The 16,460-nt window shown below is 40.9% G+C and overlaps 1 protein-coding gene across 3 annotated transcripts in view; it reads left to right on the top strand.

Annotated features, from left to right (window-relative positions):
* Nucleotides 1-15,926, top strand: part of atf7ip (activating transcription factor 7 interacting protein) — a 30,689-nt gene extending 14,763 nt beyond the window's left edge. The window contains exons 1-14 of one of the 3 annotated variants that reach the window (XM_034884316.1): nucleotides 1,159-1,240; nucleotides 5,302-5,354; nucleotides 6,303-6,861; nucleotides 6,994-7,447; nucleotides 8,868-9,049; nucleotides 9,184-9,321; nucleotides 9,499-9,570; nucleotides 9,660-9,742; nucleotides 11,355-11,410; nucleotides 12,336-12,986; nucleotides 13,248-13,349; nucleotides 13,491-13,568; nucleotides 14,580-14,662; nucleotides 15,014-15,926. In XM_034884316.1, the coding sequence (XP_034740207.1) occupies nucleotides 6,310-6,861; nucleotides 6,994-7,447; nucleotides 8,868-9,049; nucleotides 9,184-9,321; nucleotides 9,499-9,570; nucleotides 9,660-9,742; nucleotides 11,355-11,410; nucleotides 12,336-12,986; nucleotides 13,248-13,349; nucleotides 13,491-13,568; nucleotides 14,580-14,662; nucleotides 15,014-15,460 (2,898 nt within the window). In that variant the 5' untranslated portion in view covers nucleotides 1,159-1,240; nucleotides 5,302-5,354; nucleotides 6,303-6,309 and the 3' untranslated portion in view covers nucleotides 15,461-15,926. Of the gene's footprint in view, nucleotides 1-1,158; nucleotides 1,241-5,301; nucleotides 5,355-6,302; nucleotides 6,862-6,993; nucleotides 7,448-8,867; nucleotides 9,050-9,183; nucleotides 9,322-9,498; nucleotides 9,571-9,659; nucleotides 9,743-11,354; nucleotides 11,411-12,335; nucleotides 12,987-13,247; nucleotides 13,350-13,490; nucleotides 13,569-14,579; nucleotides 14,663-15,013 lie in introns of those variants that run through there. The other 2 variants (XM_034884324.1, XM_034884309.1) reach the window with 2 other exon arrangements.
* Nucleotides 15,927-16,460: the final 534 nt, after the last annotated feature.

Genomic DNA, 16,460 nt, shown 5'->3' with positions numbered 1-16,460 from the left:
TAGAACCATCAATGCCTCTGATTTTCTTTATTTCTTATGAAAACTGCTGAGATACAGTGGCTTACCTCACCATTGGAGGCGGGGGAGCCACCACAGGCAGAATGAGATCTTATTAGCATTTCCAGCGTTTAAAATAAATGAGTTTAATTAGTAATTGTTAGCTAGTGTTTCAATATGTTGTAATTGTCAAATGTATTCTATCAAGGCTTGATAACTGAGCTTTTGTCAGATAAAACATCTGCTAGTATTATTTAGCCTCCCTTATTTGTTTTTTTATTTGTATTTCTGCAGTTTTACTTACAGCAGAACCTTTAGCAAGATAGCTGATGTGTGATTTCAAAGCTAAGCGGCTGCAAGTGCTTAGTTTATTGCACATAGTACTCCGAGTGACCATGTTATATGTATGCAGTTCAGACAAGATGTGAGATTCAGATGCCAGGGGAGGCAGTACACATTTCACTGAAAGAGTTTAGTAACAGTTATGTCAGGGTTTTCTTATTTTGTCTTTTTGTAGCACCAGAAGCCAACTTAAAACAATGACATGCAAATGACGGTTTTACATTTCAGCGTAGAACACTCAACAAACACAGGATGACAACAAAGGTCAATTACTGCACTCCTGAAGTATTTTTGTATTGTAGTCGTTGTCCTGGACCTTTTATTCCCCTTAACCTTTCTTTGCCTAAGGTGTTATTTTAGAAAGGAGAGTCCCCCCCTTCCCTTTGTCTGAATGGTTTAGTCCATGCTGGCTGTAGATTTCCATACTGTGGACAAGTTTGTGCTAGAGTTGGGGGATGGGTGTTGCTAAGCAACGGTCTGTGCAGTGTACTTCCCCTCTGTCTGTGCGCTGCTAGCTAGGATTGATATTGATAATCACCACGCTGTACTTTAAAATGTTGTAGACACAATATTTGTATGTATTTGGGGTACCTGGCAAATATATCATGCACTGTAATAGGTGTCATCAGAATATTTTGTCATTTTTGCATTCTGGCAGTCTGCTGTGTTAGGAGCTTTGAACTGTTCTTTCCTTTTTTTCCAGAGGGTTTAAAAATATTTTTATAGACCAATGTAGGGCAAGCATCCATTGTAGTGCATACCCCTGCAAAGAACAACATGGACTAGTCCTAAGTGAGCCCCTCCTCCTTTCTTTTATGTTCTCCTGCTGGCCTCTCAGCCTGCTCCCACAATCAAATCAACAAATACATGGAAGGTCTCAATCCCACACATCCTGCTAAAGGTTGACATTTCTTTGTTTTTAAAGCATGTTTAACAGGTCTCTTTGTTATTTAAATCTAACTAAGTTTAGTTCTGACTCAGTTTTTTCTCATTGCAGCTTCAAACTCTTCTCAAGGTTAGCTTTCGATAGTCTACTTGTAGAGGGTGCTAAGCTAGTTGAAGAAGGTAGAGTTTTGGCTTGCTGTTTATGTTGTATTTTTTTGTTTTTTTTATCAGGGAACATTAATTTCAGATCTTATTTATGTAAGGGAGTTTGCTATACATTGCCACTAATGTAGCTGACATCAGTAGACATTTTGTTACCTGCAACCATAGAAATAGAAGAGAGACACTAGAACGGACATTGAACTCCTGGTCGTGGTCATTTGACTAGATAAAAAATAAAAAGGGGGGGATTGTTTTTATGGTGACAACACACATCAGAAGTGTGCCACACTCACTGGTGTGAGAATTCCGTTTTGTCCTATCGCCCACACTGAGCTAGCGTTTTCCTTTTGTCTGTCTCTTGTTAAAACAAATTCAGCCATCCTCAGTTCAGCTCTAGCAACAAGGCAACGGACATACTGCACACAAGACACCTCTCCGGACGTTGTACTACTCCACTCTTCATTTCTTTCGCTAAACTTCACCTCAGAGTACATCTGCGACTTGCTGCAAGTCGGTTCATACGGAAGTTAAGATGCTGAAGTTAGCCCGCTACAACAGTCACAGTCTTTTGCAGTAGCAACGGTACACATTCAAATTACCGCCACTCTGCCCATCCTTCTATATTGATTTGAATGGGAATGTTCCCTTCTACTCTCATTGTAGTTTTATGCCCGCAACACTGTGTGACACCAGGAGTATGCATGCTTTTAAAACATTGTTTGTTTCTGGTCGCACTCACATCTTTGGGCTCGGTGATGGAAGCTATTTACTTGAGTCATGTATGTTCTATGTCCTTACAGAGAAGTGACTGTACATGTATTTATTTGTAGCACTGTCAACACAATTGGAGTTGTGCGATATTTTGTCTGCATGTGAGTATCACAAATGTCCCACTGGTGTAAAATATCTTCATTGCTAACGCTTGCAGTTTTCAAACAACAACATGTTAGTCATAGTTCAACAAAACCAACATGCTGCTTAAAATCTTTCATGTCTAAAGTGGGACTACTTTCTCTGGTTGCTGAAGCACACTGTCCAAGTGGATACTATCATTGCACTGTGTTGAGGAATAGGTTGCACTGATTTAATACAACATAATGATGTATTTTTTAAATCTGGTGTAGCCCGAGCACAGTGGGACACAATAAACAAAGATTTGGAAATGGGTTGGTAGCTGTGTGTCGGATAATGAGTCAAAGAAAAAGTGCTTTCATTTGTAACAGAGTAGTTTGTCAACCAGGGACATACCTAGTAATGACTGTTACCAGGGATAAATTATACATATTCTAAGTATCTATGTATGTCTGGATTCTGTTCTTAAGAGGCCAACACATTTGGGAAGTTGCACATTGGATGTCTATGTACTGAATCCTAACCAGAAGTGACTTGTACTTTGGTTTGTAATCAACTTTCCCCATTGTCTTTAAAACATCATGTAGGGTTCAAGATTTGATAAGCACAATGTCATACTGCTCAACTATGGTTGCATCTTCCATATTTTAACCAACATTGTGATACTTTGCCTTGATAGAGAAAGCAAAGTTGGAATGCCAAGTTTTTATTGTTTGCTTGGCAACACAGAGTCTAAAACTTGAGTCTTTTTGCTTCAGGATTGACACTCTAGTCCCCCGGTCTTCCAATTATTTGAAGTTAGAGAGACATGCATGTCTTGTTTGGGGGGTTACTGCAACTTTGTGACAATTGTCCAGCAGCTCAAACGGCTAGTCAACCGGTGTTCAAACAGTGGGTTGTAAAGGTGAAGTTCTAAAACAACAACATGCACTGATGTTGCAACCTGAAAGAAAAACAGTTGTCAAACCCAAAGACGAGGGACAATCTCTCCCCGTCTTCTGTTGTTTATGCCTGCAGCATCACATGAAGGTAGAAGTGAAAAAAATCCTAATGCGTTGTTTCCTAGTTATCAAAGACATAACGCAATCTAGTCAAATTGTTTTAAAGATTTTAAAATGACTTATTAAAATGAGCTGGAAGTTGTGTAGGCTCTCTCTTTGATTGTTGGCTCCAATTCCACCCAATTCTGCAACACACAAATTTGACATAAGATGCATGATTTAATATAAAAAAGAAGAGAGAGACAGAGAAAGTCTACTTAATGATTGGTGTTGGTAGTCAGTGGATGGTATTACAAGAAACAACCGTGACTTGCCTGAAACAGCGTTATGTAATGTAAAAAAACAGACCAATTCACTATTACCTCAGATTAGTTTGTCTGGGCTTGTAATGCCATTTTTATATTAATATTCCTATGAGTTTATTTAGCTTTAAGCACAAGTCTGAATCTATCTAGGCTGTTTACATGAATTAAGTAGTTTATTTTTATTTTTTATGATGTAGCTTTTTGACGACGTGACTTGCTGTGCGCAGTATAAGCCCCACCCAGCCTGTGCATTCCAATCGGAGACGTGTGATGATTGTTTTCTGCATTTCTCCAAATCCAGTTCAGCAGTGCACTCGATGATGCAGCTGCAGATAGCCCTATTTGTAAATGTTGGCCGATTATCTTTTTATGAGAATGTATGAAAAAAGAATGAGTTCTTATACTCACCACAGGGCTTTAATAGTCATAATAATGTTGAACTTTGGCTTAGGTAACATTTTTGTTTAATAAAATTAAATTTATATATTCTAGATTTTGTTTACTTGGCCAACTTTCTGAAGAATTAGGCTGAATCAAAAATTGTTATTAAGCAGGTTGGGGCTGCAACCTGATACCTCTGACAGAGAATCCAGTTCAGCTAGCTACTGAGAGCTCAGTCTGGCAGCATGAAGCAGAGCTGACGGCCATTTTGAGTTTCTGCACTGAATCCAGACGCAGTGAATGAGGCCGTAGGATGGGGGAGGGGGTGTTATTCTCTGCGCAGTGTGCAATAAGATTGGAATGTGTACCAGTCACCATGGTCACAACTTGCATCGCTATTTATTTGTTTGTTTATGCTTAAGTTTTTGCATGCTGCTTTTCTCGGTTAATTTGAATGCTAAGATATCTTGTCTTAGTGCTGTGAAGCATGCAGATGGCAGTTATACAGTCTTCTCTTGAGTGAATAGCATGACTCAATTTTGATGGCTAATAACAAAAAGACAAACCATGGAGTAAAAAGGGGAAAACAACACAAAAAAACTAAAGGGAAAAAAAGAGAGAAATACCCGAATACCACATTATGGAACAAACGTAAAAGTAGCTTAACTAATGTGCAAATAATACAAGCCATAGAACTGTTTTGAATCTTTTTCCTTCACTATTTTCTGTGATTTGTTTGCTTGTAACGTCTTCGAATGGGTTCTTATTAGCTTAGCTTATTAGCGTATTAGTCAGCAAATTTTTTTGTACAATGATTTTAATTTTCAATTAAGCTTTCTCCAATACTAATGTTGTATCAGAATGGGCATCAACAGTTTTTATTTTTGTATAAAATATCCAAAATAAAAGCATGTTTAAATTTCTATTGCCTAAATGCATCGAGAGTTGGCTGAAACGGAAAATGAGAAACATTTCAAAGAACCTTTTTGTCGCCACAAACATTTTATGACTGTAGTAACCTTAAGATGTATCAACATTCTCAGGAATCATATCTTTGTCCGATAGACTAGCATTTTGTGTCCAGATAGGTGGTCAATCAATTCTTAATAGATGTGGATGTACTGTATTGTCATCAACATAATTGGATTTCCAGTTTGATGAAATTCAAAGTGACCCTTCAAAGAAATATCTCTGTTTTGAAGCCACGGGCTCAGATACAGCTCAGGGGATGGGAGATGCTTAATTCAGATGAGCAAAATGTAGTGTTACACTTTAATTTGCATGGTTTGTGGATTTCATACATAGTTGATGTTATCTTCCTAGTTTGAAGCAATATTATTAAATACACTAAAGTAAATCCATTCTTTTCCCCTCAGGTTGTCGAAGAATTCAGTGGTAAATCCATGACCAGGAACCTTTCGGGGTGAAGGTGAGTTTTTCATAGATAATTTAGTAAGTGTGTGTGTGCCGCAAGTTCTTTAATATCACAGGACATTTCTTGTTTGCTACTACTTGTAAAATGAGAATTTTACTGCAGCACCCAGCTGCATTTCTAATTTAGTTTCAGAGTACCATAAAAAGAGGTTTAAATCATCAGATGTTTGCACATAAAATGAATATACATGAAATGAATCCAAATACAATATGACAACTAGCCTCAACACTACAATGTGTGCAACAAGCAGAACTCTGTACGGAAAATCATTCATTTTTTTTTTTTTTTTTTTGCATAACCTCTTTACTGCTGCCAACACAGCCTCAATTTGCCCGTTCTGATTCGCTGAGGATTGAACCAATAGGAACGTGGGGGGATGGGAGTAAGGTTGGGTTGCTGCTGTTAACTTCAATGTCATTTCTGTTCTCTGGATCGGGGATTAGGTAAACATGACATCCATAGGTTAATCGGGAAAAATATGGAAAGGGAGATTTGTCAGAGCAGTTAAAGCTTCTCAGACTGTCAGGAAAAAAGCCTTTCTGGCTTACTGAGTTGCACTTTGACTGTTGTCACTGTAGGACAGATACAGCAATGTGTAATCAGTTGGTAGGGATCTGTCAGATTTGGCTTGGATGACTTGTTCAAATTTTGGTAAAGAACATGGGCTGTTGGGGAACTGGCCGCTTTTATATGCAGATCTCTGTGAAAGAACCCTCTAGAAAAGAACAAACAAGAAAGCCATCGGGCTCTACAGTGACCTCTAGTGTTTGCTCTGAAAATCTGCAGCCATTTCTTTACTAAGCAGTGCGTAAAGTCCAGGACAGGTTCATAAGCGGAAGAGACTATGCTGCTTACCCTTGCAGCTATCACTAGGGTTTTGTAGATCTTTCCCAGATTCATCATGCTCTTTGATAGCATTTAATTTCTCCTTGTCACACCACAGGCAGCAATGGAAGTTGTTGTGACTAAGGAGAAGAAGAAGATTTGCCGGGCTAGGAAAACCATGAAAATCAGTGATCGACAGCAGCTGGAGAGTCTTCACGGCACTTTGTTGACCGCAGCTCCAGGTATGACCGACGCATCTCTGCCACCTCTAATGAACGGCACGCACAAAGAAGATGGAATAAAAGCGGGGGATAAAGAGCAAAACAACATCTCGGACTCCAGCTCACCCCAAGCTACATCCCCTGCCTCTCCTGCTCCTTTCCTGTCACTCAATCTGTCCCCTTCACCGGCGTCTTCACTAAGTCCAAAATCAAAGGAGGAAACTTCCGCTTCTCCCACATCACCATTCCACTCTCTAAACTTTGAACTGAAAAAGATGGAGGACGAGGAGGAGGAGGAGGAAGAGGAAGAGAAGGAGGAGGAGGAGGAAGAGGAGAAGAAGAAGGATGGTTTGTCATCGTACTCATCGAAAGTGTCCGTTACACCAGCATCAACCGAATCCAAGGAAACCCAGAAAAAAGACACAGAGGTGACCCCAGAGATGGAAAAGAAAAAGGTAAATGCTTAGAGGAAATTATTCTCATATGGCTTTACACTGGATTTGTTCAATAATTTTTGAAGTGTGGATAGATTGAGAGTCCAAAAACCTTTTTTATTACTTAATTATTATGTTTTCGCTCTTCCTCAGGAGGACGAGACTACGACAGAGGACCCAGCTGTGGATTTGTTGAAGGATTCTGTAAATGGTTTGGCTCCATGTTCGCCTGTACCCCTTCCAGTATCCGACTGCACAGAACCTATGGATACAGATAGTGACACCACAAAGGCCGAGGACATTGGGGCCTCCACAGCCAAAATAGAAGATGAAAAGACTTCTTGCCCCAAATCTACTTCTTATGATTCCTCTCTTCCTTGTCCTTCCTCGTCACATCCAGCATCCTCTTCTCAAGATCTAAAACAAGAAAAGGAACTCAAAGAGAACCTAAATGACGAGGAGGATAAAATAGAGGGTGTGAAGAAAGGATCAACAAAGGAAATAAAGATTGAGGGTGTAGTAAAAGTAGAGACCAAAAAAGAAAAACCTGAAGTTGGACAAACAAAAAAGCCATCTCGGCCATCTTCCACCCCACCATCCAATACAGGTACGAGAGAGTTGGCATTGTGCCTGAAAGCTTCAGAAAGCTTTAGAAAGATAGTTGCTCCACACTGATAAAGTTCAACAGAAATCCAAAGGAAAAGAACCAAAAGAAGTGAAATTAGATATGTCCTTCAATATTTTATACATGCAGAGCCTCATCTTCTTGTTCTCTAGTTAAACCAATGTAGACCCGAAATGGAAGTGTATGGAAATCCAAAGGGTTCAAGTTAGAAAAAGACCCGTAGACACTTGTAATTGTAGGCTGAATGACATGTTAATAACATCTCATTTAAATTGGCATTCAGATGTCCTGTTGTTAGATCCTCTTTGGTAATACTCTTGACCTTTTAAACTCCATGCGCGCACACACACATAAACTGTCTGAAAGGCTTTCTTTCTATTATTTGTAGTCTCCAAACTCAAACCGGGATGCCCTGGTGCTGTCACGTGACTGACTTTGTCAGACTTGATAAAGCTGTTGTCACAAGCAGGGCTGTACTCCTTGTGTCTTCTAAATTGATTTTGAAAATTTAAATCCAAAATCACTTAAAGATTTTATAACGGAAGCTCATATTTTGCATGTCTGCAAGTTTAATACATCAAATGGTAAGCATATTAAAAATACTTCCGTGTTTTATTAACTGACAAGACAAAGTAGACATAAGGGTTGGCACCTTGAAGCCGGAAAATGTTCCTTGGTCTTCAAAATATGATTTCGCTATTCTCTTTAAAATGTTGCGTTTTATGGTTAATACAGGCCAGATCCCAAGGCACTAGAATTTGTAAGGCTGAACTAGAGTTTCAATTCCTTTTTAAAGTAAAATGTATGCATTTAATGTGTTTTAATACAAATGGCATTCTGGCTAAGATTTGATACAAAAGAATCTTGATCCACAGTATTAACAGAACTTCTCTGAGCGTAGGTTGTTTTTAAATTTGAGTTATACGTTAAGTGTAAAGGAAAATGGATTAGTAAAAAAAACTCCTGCCCAATTTGTATTGGCAAAACCCTTACTACCTACCTAAAATATTTTACACTACATCATTGCTGCCATTTAAAAAATTATTCATTTTCATTCTGGTTCTTCTGTATAATTAGAAATGACCATTCTCAGTCTGAGAATGGCACTTTTTGGGGGTAATGCAAAGGATCCCCGCAAACAGATCTTGTTCATACTCATGTTTATTTAGCAGCAGCAAAGTTTCTGACGGAGGCCCAGTTTATCAACTTTAAACATGAACATGTAGTTAAACAACCCTTAAAATATATTAGTGTGCACGTTCTGTTCATCCTGCTTCAACAGAGTGACTGAGACTGACCTAAAACATAATATAGTGCCAGAAAACATATGCATAAAAGATTTAGGGCAATGAATGGCACACATTGGGTTCTAGTCAGTCAGTGTTTGTCTTTGTTTCTCAAGTAGCGCGAGAGGAGAAGGGCTCCACCTCGGGACTGAAGCGCACTTTATCAGAGGGTTCCGAAAAAGATTACCAAACTGTGAAAAGGGAGGGGAAGAGGCCGAAAGTGGAGCGTGAGGAGTTGGAGGCACAACTGGAACTCAAATTTACTGCAAAAGCTGGCGCTCACCATAAACTTGAAAAGGTCTGTTTGCAACTATCCTGCAGCCCAGAATTTCTTCCCAAAGGCAAAGCCAACTGAACGCTGCTTTGATGCCAATGGATATTTCATTACTTAATCTTGCTGTTTTACCACCTTTCTCTGATATTCTTTCTCAGATTGTGCAACAGCTAGTAGAGGACCGGTTGCGGGTCTTGGAGTTGACCATTTTTGACAAACATTTCCAAGAGTTGAAGGACAGAGTAGACAAAATTGAGTGTGCCACCAAACACCAAACCGCCATTACCACACTCCAAGTAAGTAGACTGTAACATTGTTATGTAAAGTACATTTTCTTATAGAAGAACCCATGCAGCACTGTAAGATGCTCCTATGCCAGTTTGTACTACTTAGTTACGGAGCTCCTATACTTCACTCCCCACAGTTAGCAAGGCCCACATATAAAAAGTCCCTCTCTCTACCTTTTTGTTTAGGCCAAGATAAGCCGACTAACAAAAAAGTTTGGAGAGGCCAATCAGGCATCGGAGAACAAAAGGAAACAGGAGGTAAGACATGGTTTTCCTTTTATTACATGTTAAAATTTCTTTACCTGGTAGTCAAGTGACTGTGACTGGAAATGTTCTGATTTCCGCAGGCAATTGCTGCTGCCGCCGCCGCCGCCGCTGCTGCCGCCGCCGCCAAGACTGCAACTGTTACAAATAACCCTCAAGTTCAACGGTACGTGTGTACATGTGTCCCTTTAAATCCCTGTCAACCATACTATATATGTTAATTTTGTGAGTTTAGTTATAAGGTTCTTGGTTTTGGGAGTGATTTTATTTTATTTATATATTTTAAATCACCTCACTGCAAGCTCACATGCTCAAATATGTTTTAAGTTAAAATTCACAGCATAAATGTACTAAAACATGTTATCATACAGCAGTCTGTTCACTTTTGTATTTTTTGTGACTATAATTTAGCTTTTGTATGAACGTGACAATACCGGACTGAAGCCAGTACTGCACACTGAGCCGGTTACAGCATGAATAGTTGACGTTGTCCCGGGTTGCTATCTGTACTCACTACAGACTGAATTTAAAAATAATGGACAGAATAAAGAATCCCTACATCCTCCAAATCCTACCGTTTTGGAAGTCAAGATTCCATGTCCCTTGTTGGATTTGTCGGGATCAACTTATTTATACTCTTAACTTCCAAATGGTTCTAAAGACTTGTTTGGAATAAACAAACATGTGTCTCTGTCTGTGTTTTGCACCTGCAAAGTAGCCCTACGTGGGTCCAGGTCTTGAGTCTTGTGACGTTCTACAATGTGAAGCCTGAGCGTTTCCTCAGGCAGTGCAGAGTGTAGTTAAAACTGCACCTCTCCTCCCAACAGCGTGCTCCGTCGGCAGACGGTAGCGCCGCAGCCTGAGGTGCCCAGGGAGGGAGTGGCGCCCTCTGTGGGTAAAACCGCTGTACTGTCTGTCATGAAGGCAAATGAAGAAGAGGAGGAAGAGGACAAAGTTATGTCTGGTCATATTGCCATGGCAAAAAAGCTGACAGAATACAATGAAGGAAAATGCAGAGCAGACATTAAACTCCGCACAATCACTTCCCACTTGGAGAAAGTGCTGTTCCACAACTGCAAGAGAAGCTCAGGGAAACCCAGACCTGACCGCTACGCATCTTATATATTCCGCTACCTAGTCCCATACGACGTCTACTGTGACTGGGTCGCGAAGGTCAATTACGTTGGATTATTGGGCAAGGAGGCACTGCCCTCGAACTTGAGGAGGACAATGAGGATGTACATCGAGCATCGATTCCCTGTACTGTCTTGTGAGAGCTGGAGGGAGATTCGTGACGTTATCAATGAAATACTGCGAGTGAAGAGAAGACCGGAATTCTTTCGAGAATGTGATAAAAAAACTGCATTTGAAAGTATTTGACAGTCTTATGTTACTGGAACAGAAGCATACTGGGACAATTGTCATTATGCATCATTGGAACTGTTAAAAACATTTAGTCTAAATATTCTTATTGCAGTACGATTCTCGTCAGCTTTCAAAAAAATTCATTTTATATTGAAAGGCATATGAATTTCTGGTGACTCATGAACAACAATTGGCATCACACTTGAAAATGTTGAACTATACTTACCATACTGATTAATGCTTTAATATAAACTTAGACATGCACTTCAATTACAAAATGAGGTGGAATCTCGCCTTGTTCAAATGCAACTGTGTGAAGTTAAGTATAAGGAAATGTCAGCCCGTTACCACATTCAGTCATCTTCCTTTTGTGGATATGAACAGCTCTAAGCATAAGCAATCTTTCTAAACAGGCCAGTCCGTACTTCCATGGAGTTTAAGCAGATCCCAACTACGTGCAGCACAGCTGGTGAGTAGCAGGATTTCCTTTATGCTGGATGTTGTGTTGGTCTTTTCCTTTTTAAATAGAATAACCAGAGGCGCAATAGTTAGCTGAGGAACCTCCCAATAACAAAGCTGTGGATTTTAAATATTGGGTCCTGTTTCTTTCCATGAGGAGTTTGCATGTTCTCCATGTGTTCATTTGTCAGGATGCAATTTCCTTCCACAGTGCAAAAGCATATTTAAACAACCAAAACTAACTATGAATTCATCCTACTGACTATAATTTTACAGCGTAGCCAATCCCAAAATGTTCATCATTACCATTAACATGGGCATCGTAAGGTAGTTTGAGTCAATTCAACATATGCTGTCCTGCTGCAGTAAATACTCACTAGCAGACAGAACATGTGGCTGAAAATAGTCCCCATCACCGTTTCCTCCTGTTTTGAGTTATTTTTGCAAAAACACGACATTGCCCAGCTGTCATTGGAAATTGTTTTGCCTTTTCTTTGTATTAAATTGTATATTTTTACAAGATAACATTTTCAGTTGAAGTGAGTGGCATGGAGCTGAGTGCCACAGACAGGCTGAGGAAGTCAGAGCGTATTGAGCGATGAACACATTGTTGACTTTGTTCTGGGATTCATTGACAATGGCAGACACGTAGACAGTTGTCAGCCCTATTCTTTCAGCGTCCTGTAGCTGAGTGAAGATTTTGTCTGCATGTTAGTGCTGCAATAAGTGTTACCTGTCTTTTAGCCATTGCACACCAGAATAGGTTTTAACTGCCATGATCGTTGCTAGCAATAAACTAGTCTGCTCCTGGTTTTGCACCCTTTGGTTGACTTTGAGTATAGGAAGCAGATGAGTAAAGGAGTACAACATGTGAAAGTGTCAGTGACACTTCCTGTCACATTCTGAAACAAGCCATTTTCCCCTTTTTTCCTCAGCAAATCCACATACGCTAGCTCTGCCAGCTCCTGCCACAGGTCTGGCACATACACCCACCTCCACTGCCATGGTTTCACAGGCCCCCATCCTCCAGCTGATCACCACCACCACCTCGAATACTGGCTCCACCTTGGCCACTGGCATCACCACTCAGAGTCACACAGGCACCCTGCTGCTGAAGACTGCCTCCACGGGCCAGCCGCTCCTCATCCAGCTGCCTTTATCGATGGCTAATGGCCAGGCAGGAACACTGGTCAACATCCCCGTCTCTACTTTATCTGCCGCCAGCTCACTCGGCAAGTCCAAAACCACAACTTCCACTGCCACTTTTATACTGAAGCCTGCTCCCGCTATTACCACTTCACCAGCCTCTGTCCCAGCTGTTGCTACTGTCCCAGCGCTCCAGGCCTCCCCTGGCCAGATGTCCTCTGCTCAGCTCTCTCTTGCCCGTGCTGTGTACCAGGGGGGTGCTGGTGGGATAACGACACCTAACGCAGGGGTATCTGTGACCACTGCCAGGATGCCGGCTCAGTCTGTGTCTGTAGCAGGAGCTATGTCTTCTGCCTCTTCACCCGCAACCTCTGGGCCGGCAGCAACAGGGTCCACTGCTCCAGGACCACCACAAGGGACGTCTCTGACATCAAAGACAGGTGGGGTACTACTTTGTTTAGCAATGCTGTTGTCTTTCGAGGTATCTAAAATGCTTCTGTTGCTACAGTCAGCAGCTTGTAAAAATCAGAAATGTCGGAATGGGATGTAAAGACACTTGTTTATTTGAACATATATATAATATCATTATTTAAAGAGAAGTATGCCTTGTCTTGGCCAAAGAATAGTGAGGTGTTGCTGGCTTTTTCTTTTCTGAAGTTATCTCAACATGTATCTCTATCTTTTGTCCCTGTTTTTCTCAGACAACCAAGCTACAGGATCCACTCCATCCAAAGCAGCTGCTCCGGCGGCACGACCCAAAGGTTCGGTCATTGATCTCACTGAGGACGATGATGATGTACAAGGTAAGGTTGAAGGGGACAAACCTCTTTTTTTCCCCTGTACAATAAAATAGTTTATATTAAGATTTGTTGTCTAAACCTTAACATGCACTGTAATGAATAGCAGCCCCTATTCTAAATATTTAGTTCTTCCATGTTTTCCAGTGACAGGAGTAAAGAACGCCACTGTTGCAGCTCCCTCACCTACCTTGCGTCCTAACCCGGTCATCAGCATTTCCAACAGTAAGTCCAGCGCATCAGGGCGGGAAATTGACTTTTTTGCCCACCAGCCACAGTGGCTAGTAGATGCCCAATTTTACCAGCCACTTATATTTTTAACCAGCTACTTTTTACGGAATTCAAATCATATTTTGAATTGCTTCACTACATTATTTTTTATTATTGATACATATTTTGCATATTTGCATTTTGTGACGAGGTGTAGGTTCGACAATAAGTCCAGTGCACGGACTGGTCGTTGGGAAGGTTGGCTAACTATTCCGTTGTTTTCCCTTCGGCATCAATGTGTCACTTGTTTGAAAAATACCTTATCTTTTTTTTTTGTTTTGTTACTTTGACCTAAACAGCTACTGATGACTCCGCGGTGGGCCTCTTTACACCGGGCATATGTCGCCACATTTATTTTTACCAATAATTTTCTTTTTGTCTGTACCTCAGCTCAACTACATGTTGTCACAGACTAGCGCTGAAAACTCAATAAAAGTCTGGAGCTGACGGAAATATGCATGTTCAAAGTCCGGCTGTGAATGGTTTCATTTCCCATAAGTTCTTCACAATAAAAGTCTTCCCTTATTTTGGTATTTGATTATGAAGCAGCCAAATCCGGAAATGTTGGGGATTCATTAGCAGCTGCGTAACACGACTCCGCTGTGCGTTATTCTTATATAGCAATAGCACTCTTTGACAAAAGCTGTCCAATCCATTACAAGGAATGTTTATAATCCACCCGCCACTGTGGCTGGTATACAAGGCAAAGTCACCCGCCATTGGCCGGTGCCGGGTGCTAATTTCCTACCCTGCACCACATTATGTGTAGGGCATGAAAGGGTGATTCTGTGCATGCATGTGATATTGGGACAACCGCATGAACCAGTGCTCATCCTGACTATGGGTAGCTATCATGAATAGTTATCTAGTAAAACAAAACATTTATCAAAGCGATAACATATTTGTATTGTGTATGTTAACATCTAAATTAAACATCTGTAATTTTTGCGTGTGTTCTGCCCTCAGGTGCAGGACCAAGGTCGTCCCCGCAAAGCAATCAGAACTCTAACGGCAATCCTCAGTTGACAGTCCACCACCGCCCCCCACTGGTGAGGATTTAGAACAGCATTCTAGCCTATGATTTACTTGTTAACCTTGAGTAAATGTAATTTGCATATGTCATGAAATGTGAAACATGTGGATCTCATCCAGACGGGCTGCTTAACACCAGTAGTTACGTTGTTTTTGCCCTCAAAACCGATTTCTGACTGTAAAAACTTCCAAAAGACTGTTTGGAAGTTGAGAATTTTTTCATCCTATTTTTATCTTCTCCATCACCTTTCTAGACCCACTTATATGCTTGATTAGTGCTAATGCTTTTATATTATTCAACAGTTTGTTGTCATTATCATATTCAGCCCATTTTGCTAGAAGACCAATTCATGTGTCGTCTTTTTCAGGACTCTCCAATGAAATCCCGCACCGTAACCCCTAGTACGCCAACCCGAGTACTGCCCCCTCTCCCCGCTGCACCCGCAACTCCACGCTTACCCCCGGAGGCGGAGCGGACCTCACTTCCTCAGCAACCTCAGCTGAAGCTGGTGCCAAGTCAAACCGGTATAGTGCTGTCCTGGTGTGTGGCAGAAACTGATCGGACCTGTGCAGCCGTAGACAGCTATCACCTCTATGCCTTCCATCAAGACAACTCCAACAGCAGCGCAGCGCAGCAGCACTGGAAGAAGATTGGGGAGGTTAAGGCCCTTCCTCTGCCGATGGCCTGTACGCTGACCCAGTTCCAGTCTGGCTCCACTTATCATTTTGCTGTTCGAGCCAAAGACATCTACGGCCGCTTTGGCTCCTTCTGTGAACCTCAGTGCACAAATGTCATCAATTCCAGCCCAAGCTGAACAGTTAAAAAAATGGAAACAAGTTTTTGCATTTGAAAGTTCATGACTTCTTTTACTTCTTTTTATGTTGGTAACTCAAATATTGTGCATTGAACACATACAGTATCTGTAAATATCTCTCTCTGCATAACAACTGGACTTCTGACTGAGTTGGAGAATTGACTGAGTTTGAGAATTGAAGCGGCAAATGGTTGGTTTTGGTTTAATGTACGTAATGTAGTTTTTGTGACTCAAGCTGTTGTATATAATTGAACAACTTTGCCCCTCTACCAAGTGAGATATTTATGTTGTTGTCTCCTGTTACTCTGATCCGGCTGTCTTTTGCTTTACTTGAGAGTAGGTGACAGGATAATCAGTGTACACTCATAATTGCACAGACATGTATAAATGTGTGGTAGAAACTGAATGATAACTTTTGTAAGTTTTGTCTGGCAACCAGACTTTGACAGACACAATAAAAGGTTTTTTATTAAAGTCTTAGCTTACTAATTTTGTGAAACATTTCATCTTTTTTTTTCCCTGGTTCATAGCTCTTCACTGCCACCAATCTACCACTTTGAATACAGCAGTACCCCGCAGAGAGATTGGCGCTTTGGTAACAGTATACAGAGACGTCTGTGACAAAAGTCTCATGTTTTACCAGTTCCAAATGGATATACACAGAGGAACCAAAGGCTTTTTATTTCCCTTGTATAGGGATCCAGATAATTGGGCTGATCTGCTGCAGCTTTGTTTTTCTCAGGATTCTCACAGCTGCTCTACATATCTGGCAGCCAATGATAAACCACAGAAGTGGCAACAGTAGTGTTTACAATTAAAGGCCCCTTTGGAGTTTTAGACCTCTAGTTTGTTTATATAGTGCATGCACATGGGTGACATGATACACAGTCCTAGCAATAGTGTCACACTATTCCATCTACAGTTGGCGGTAACATGCCACGATATGCTGAAATGTGCCAGCAAAGATTGACTAAGACTGCAAGATGGTAAATTAAAATGA

Source organism: Etheostoma cragini, chromosome 2 (assembly GCF_013103735.1).
Source record: "Etheostoma cragini isolate CJK2018 chromosome 2, CSU_Ecrag_1.0, whole genome shotgun sequence".
Taxonomy (NCBI): Eukaryota; Metazoa; Chordata; class Actinopteri; order Perciformes; family Percidae; genus Etheostoma; species Etheostoma cragini.
Note: the sequence above shows the minus strand (reverse complement) of the source record. Positions and strands in the feature narration are given on the sequence as shown.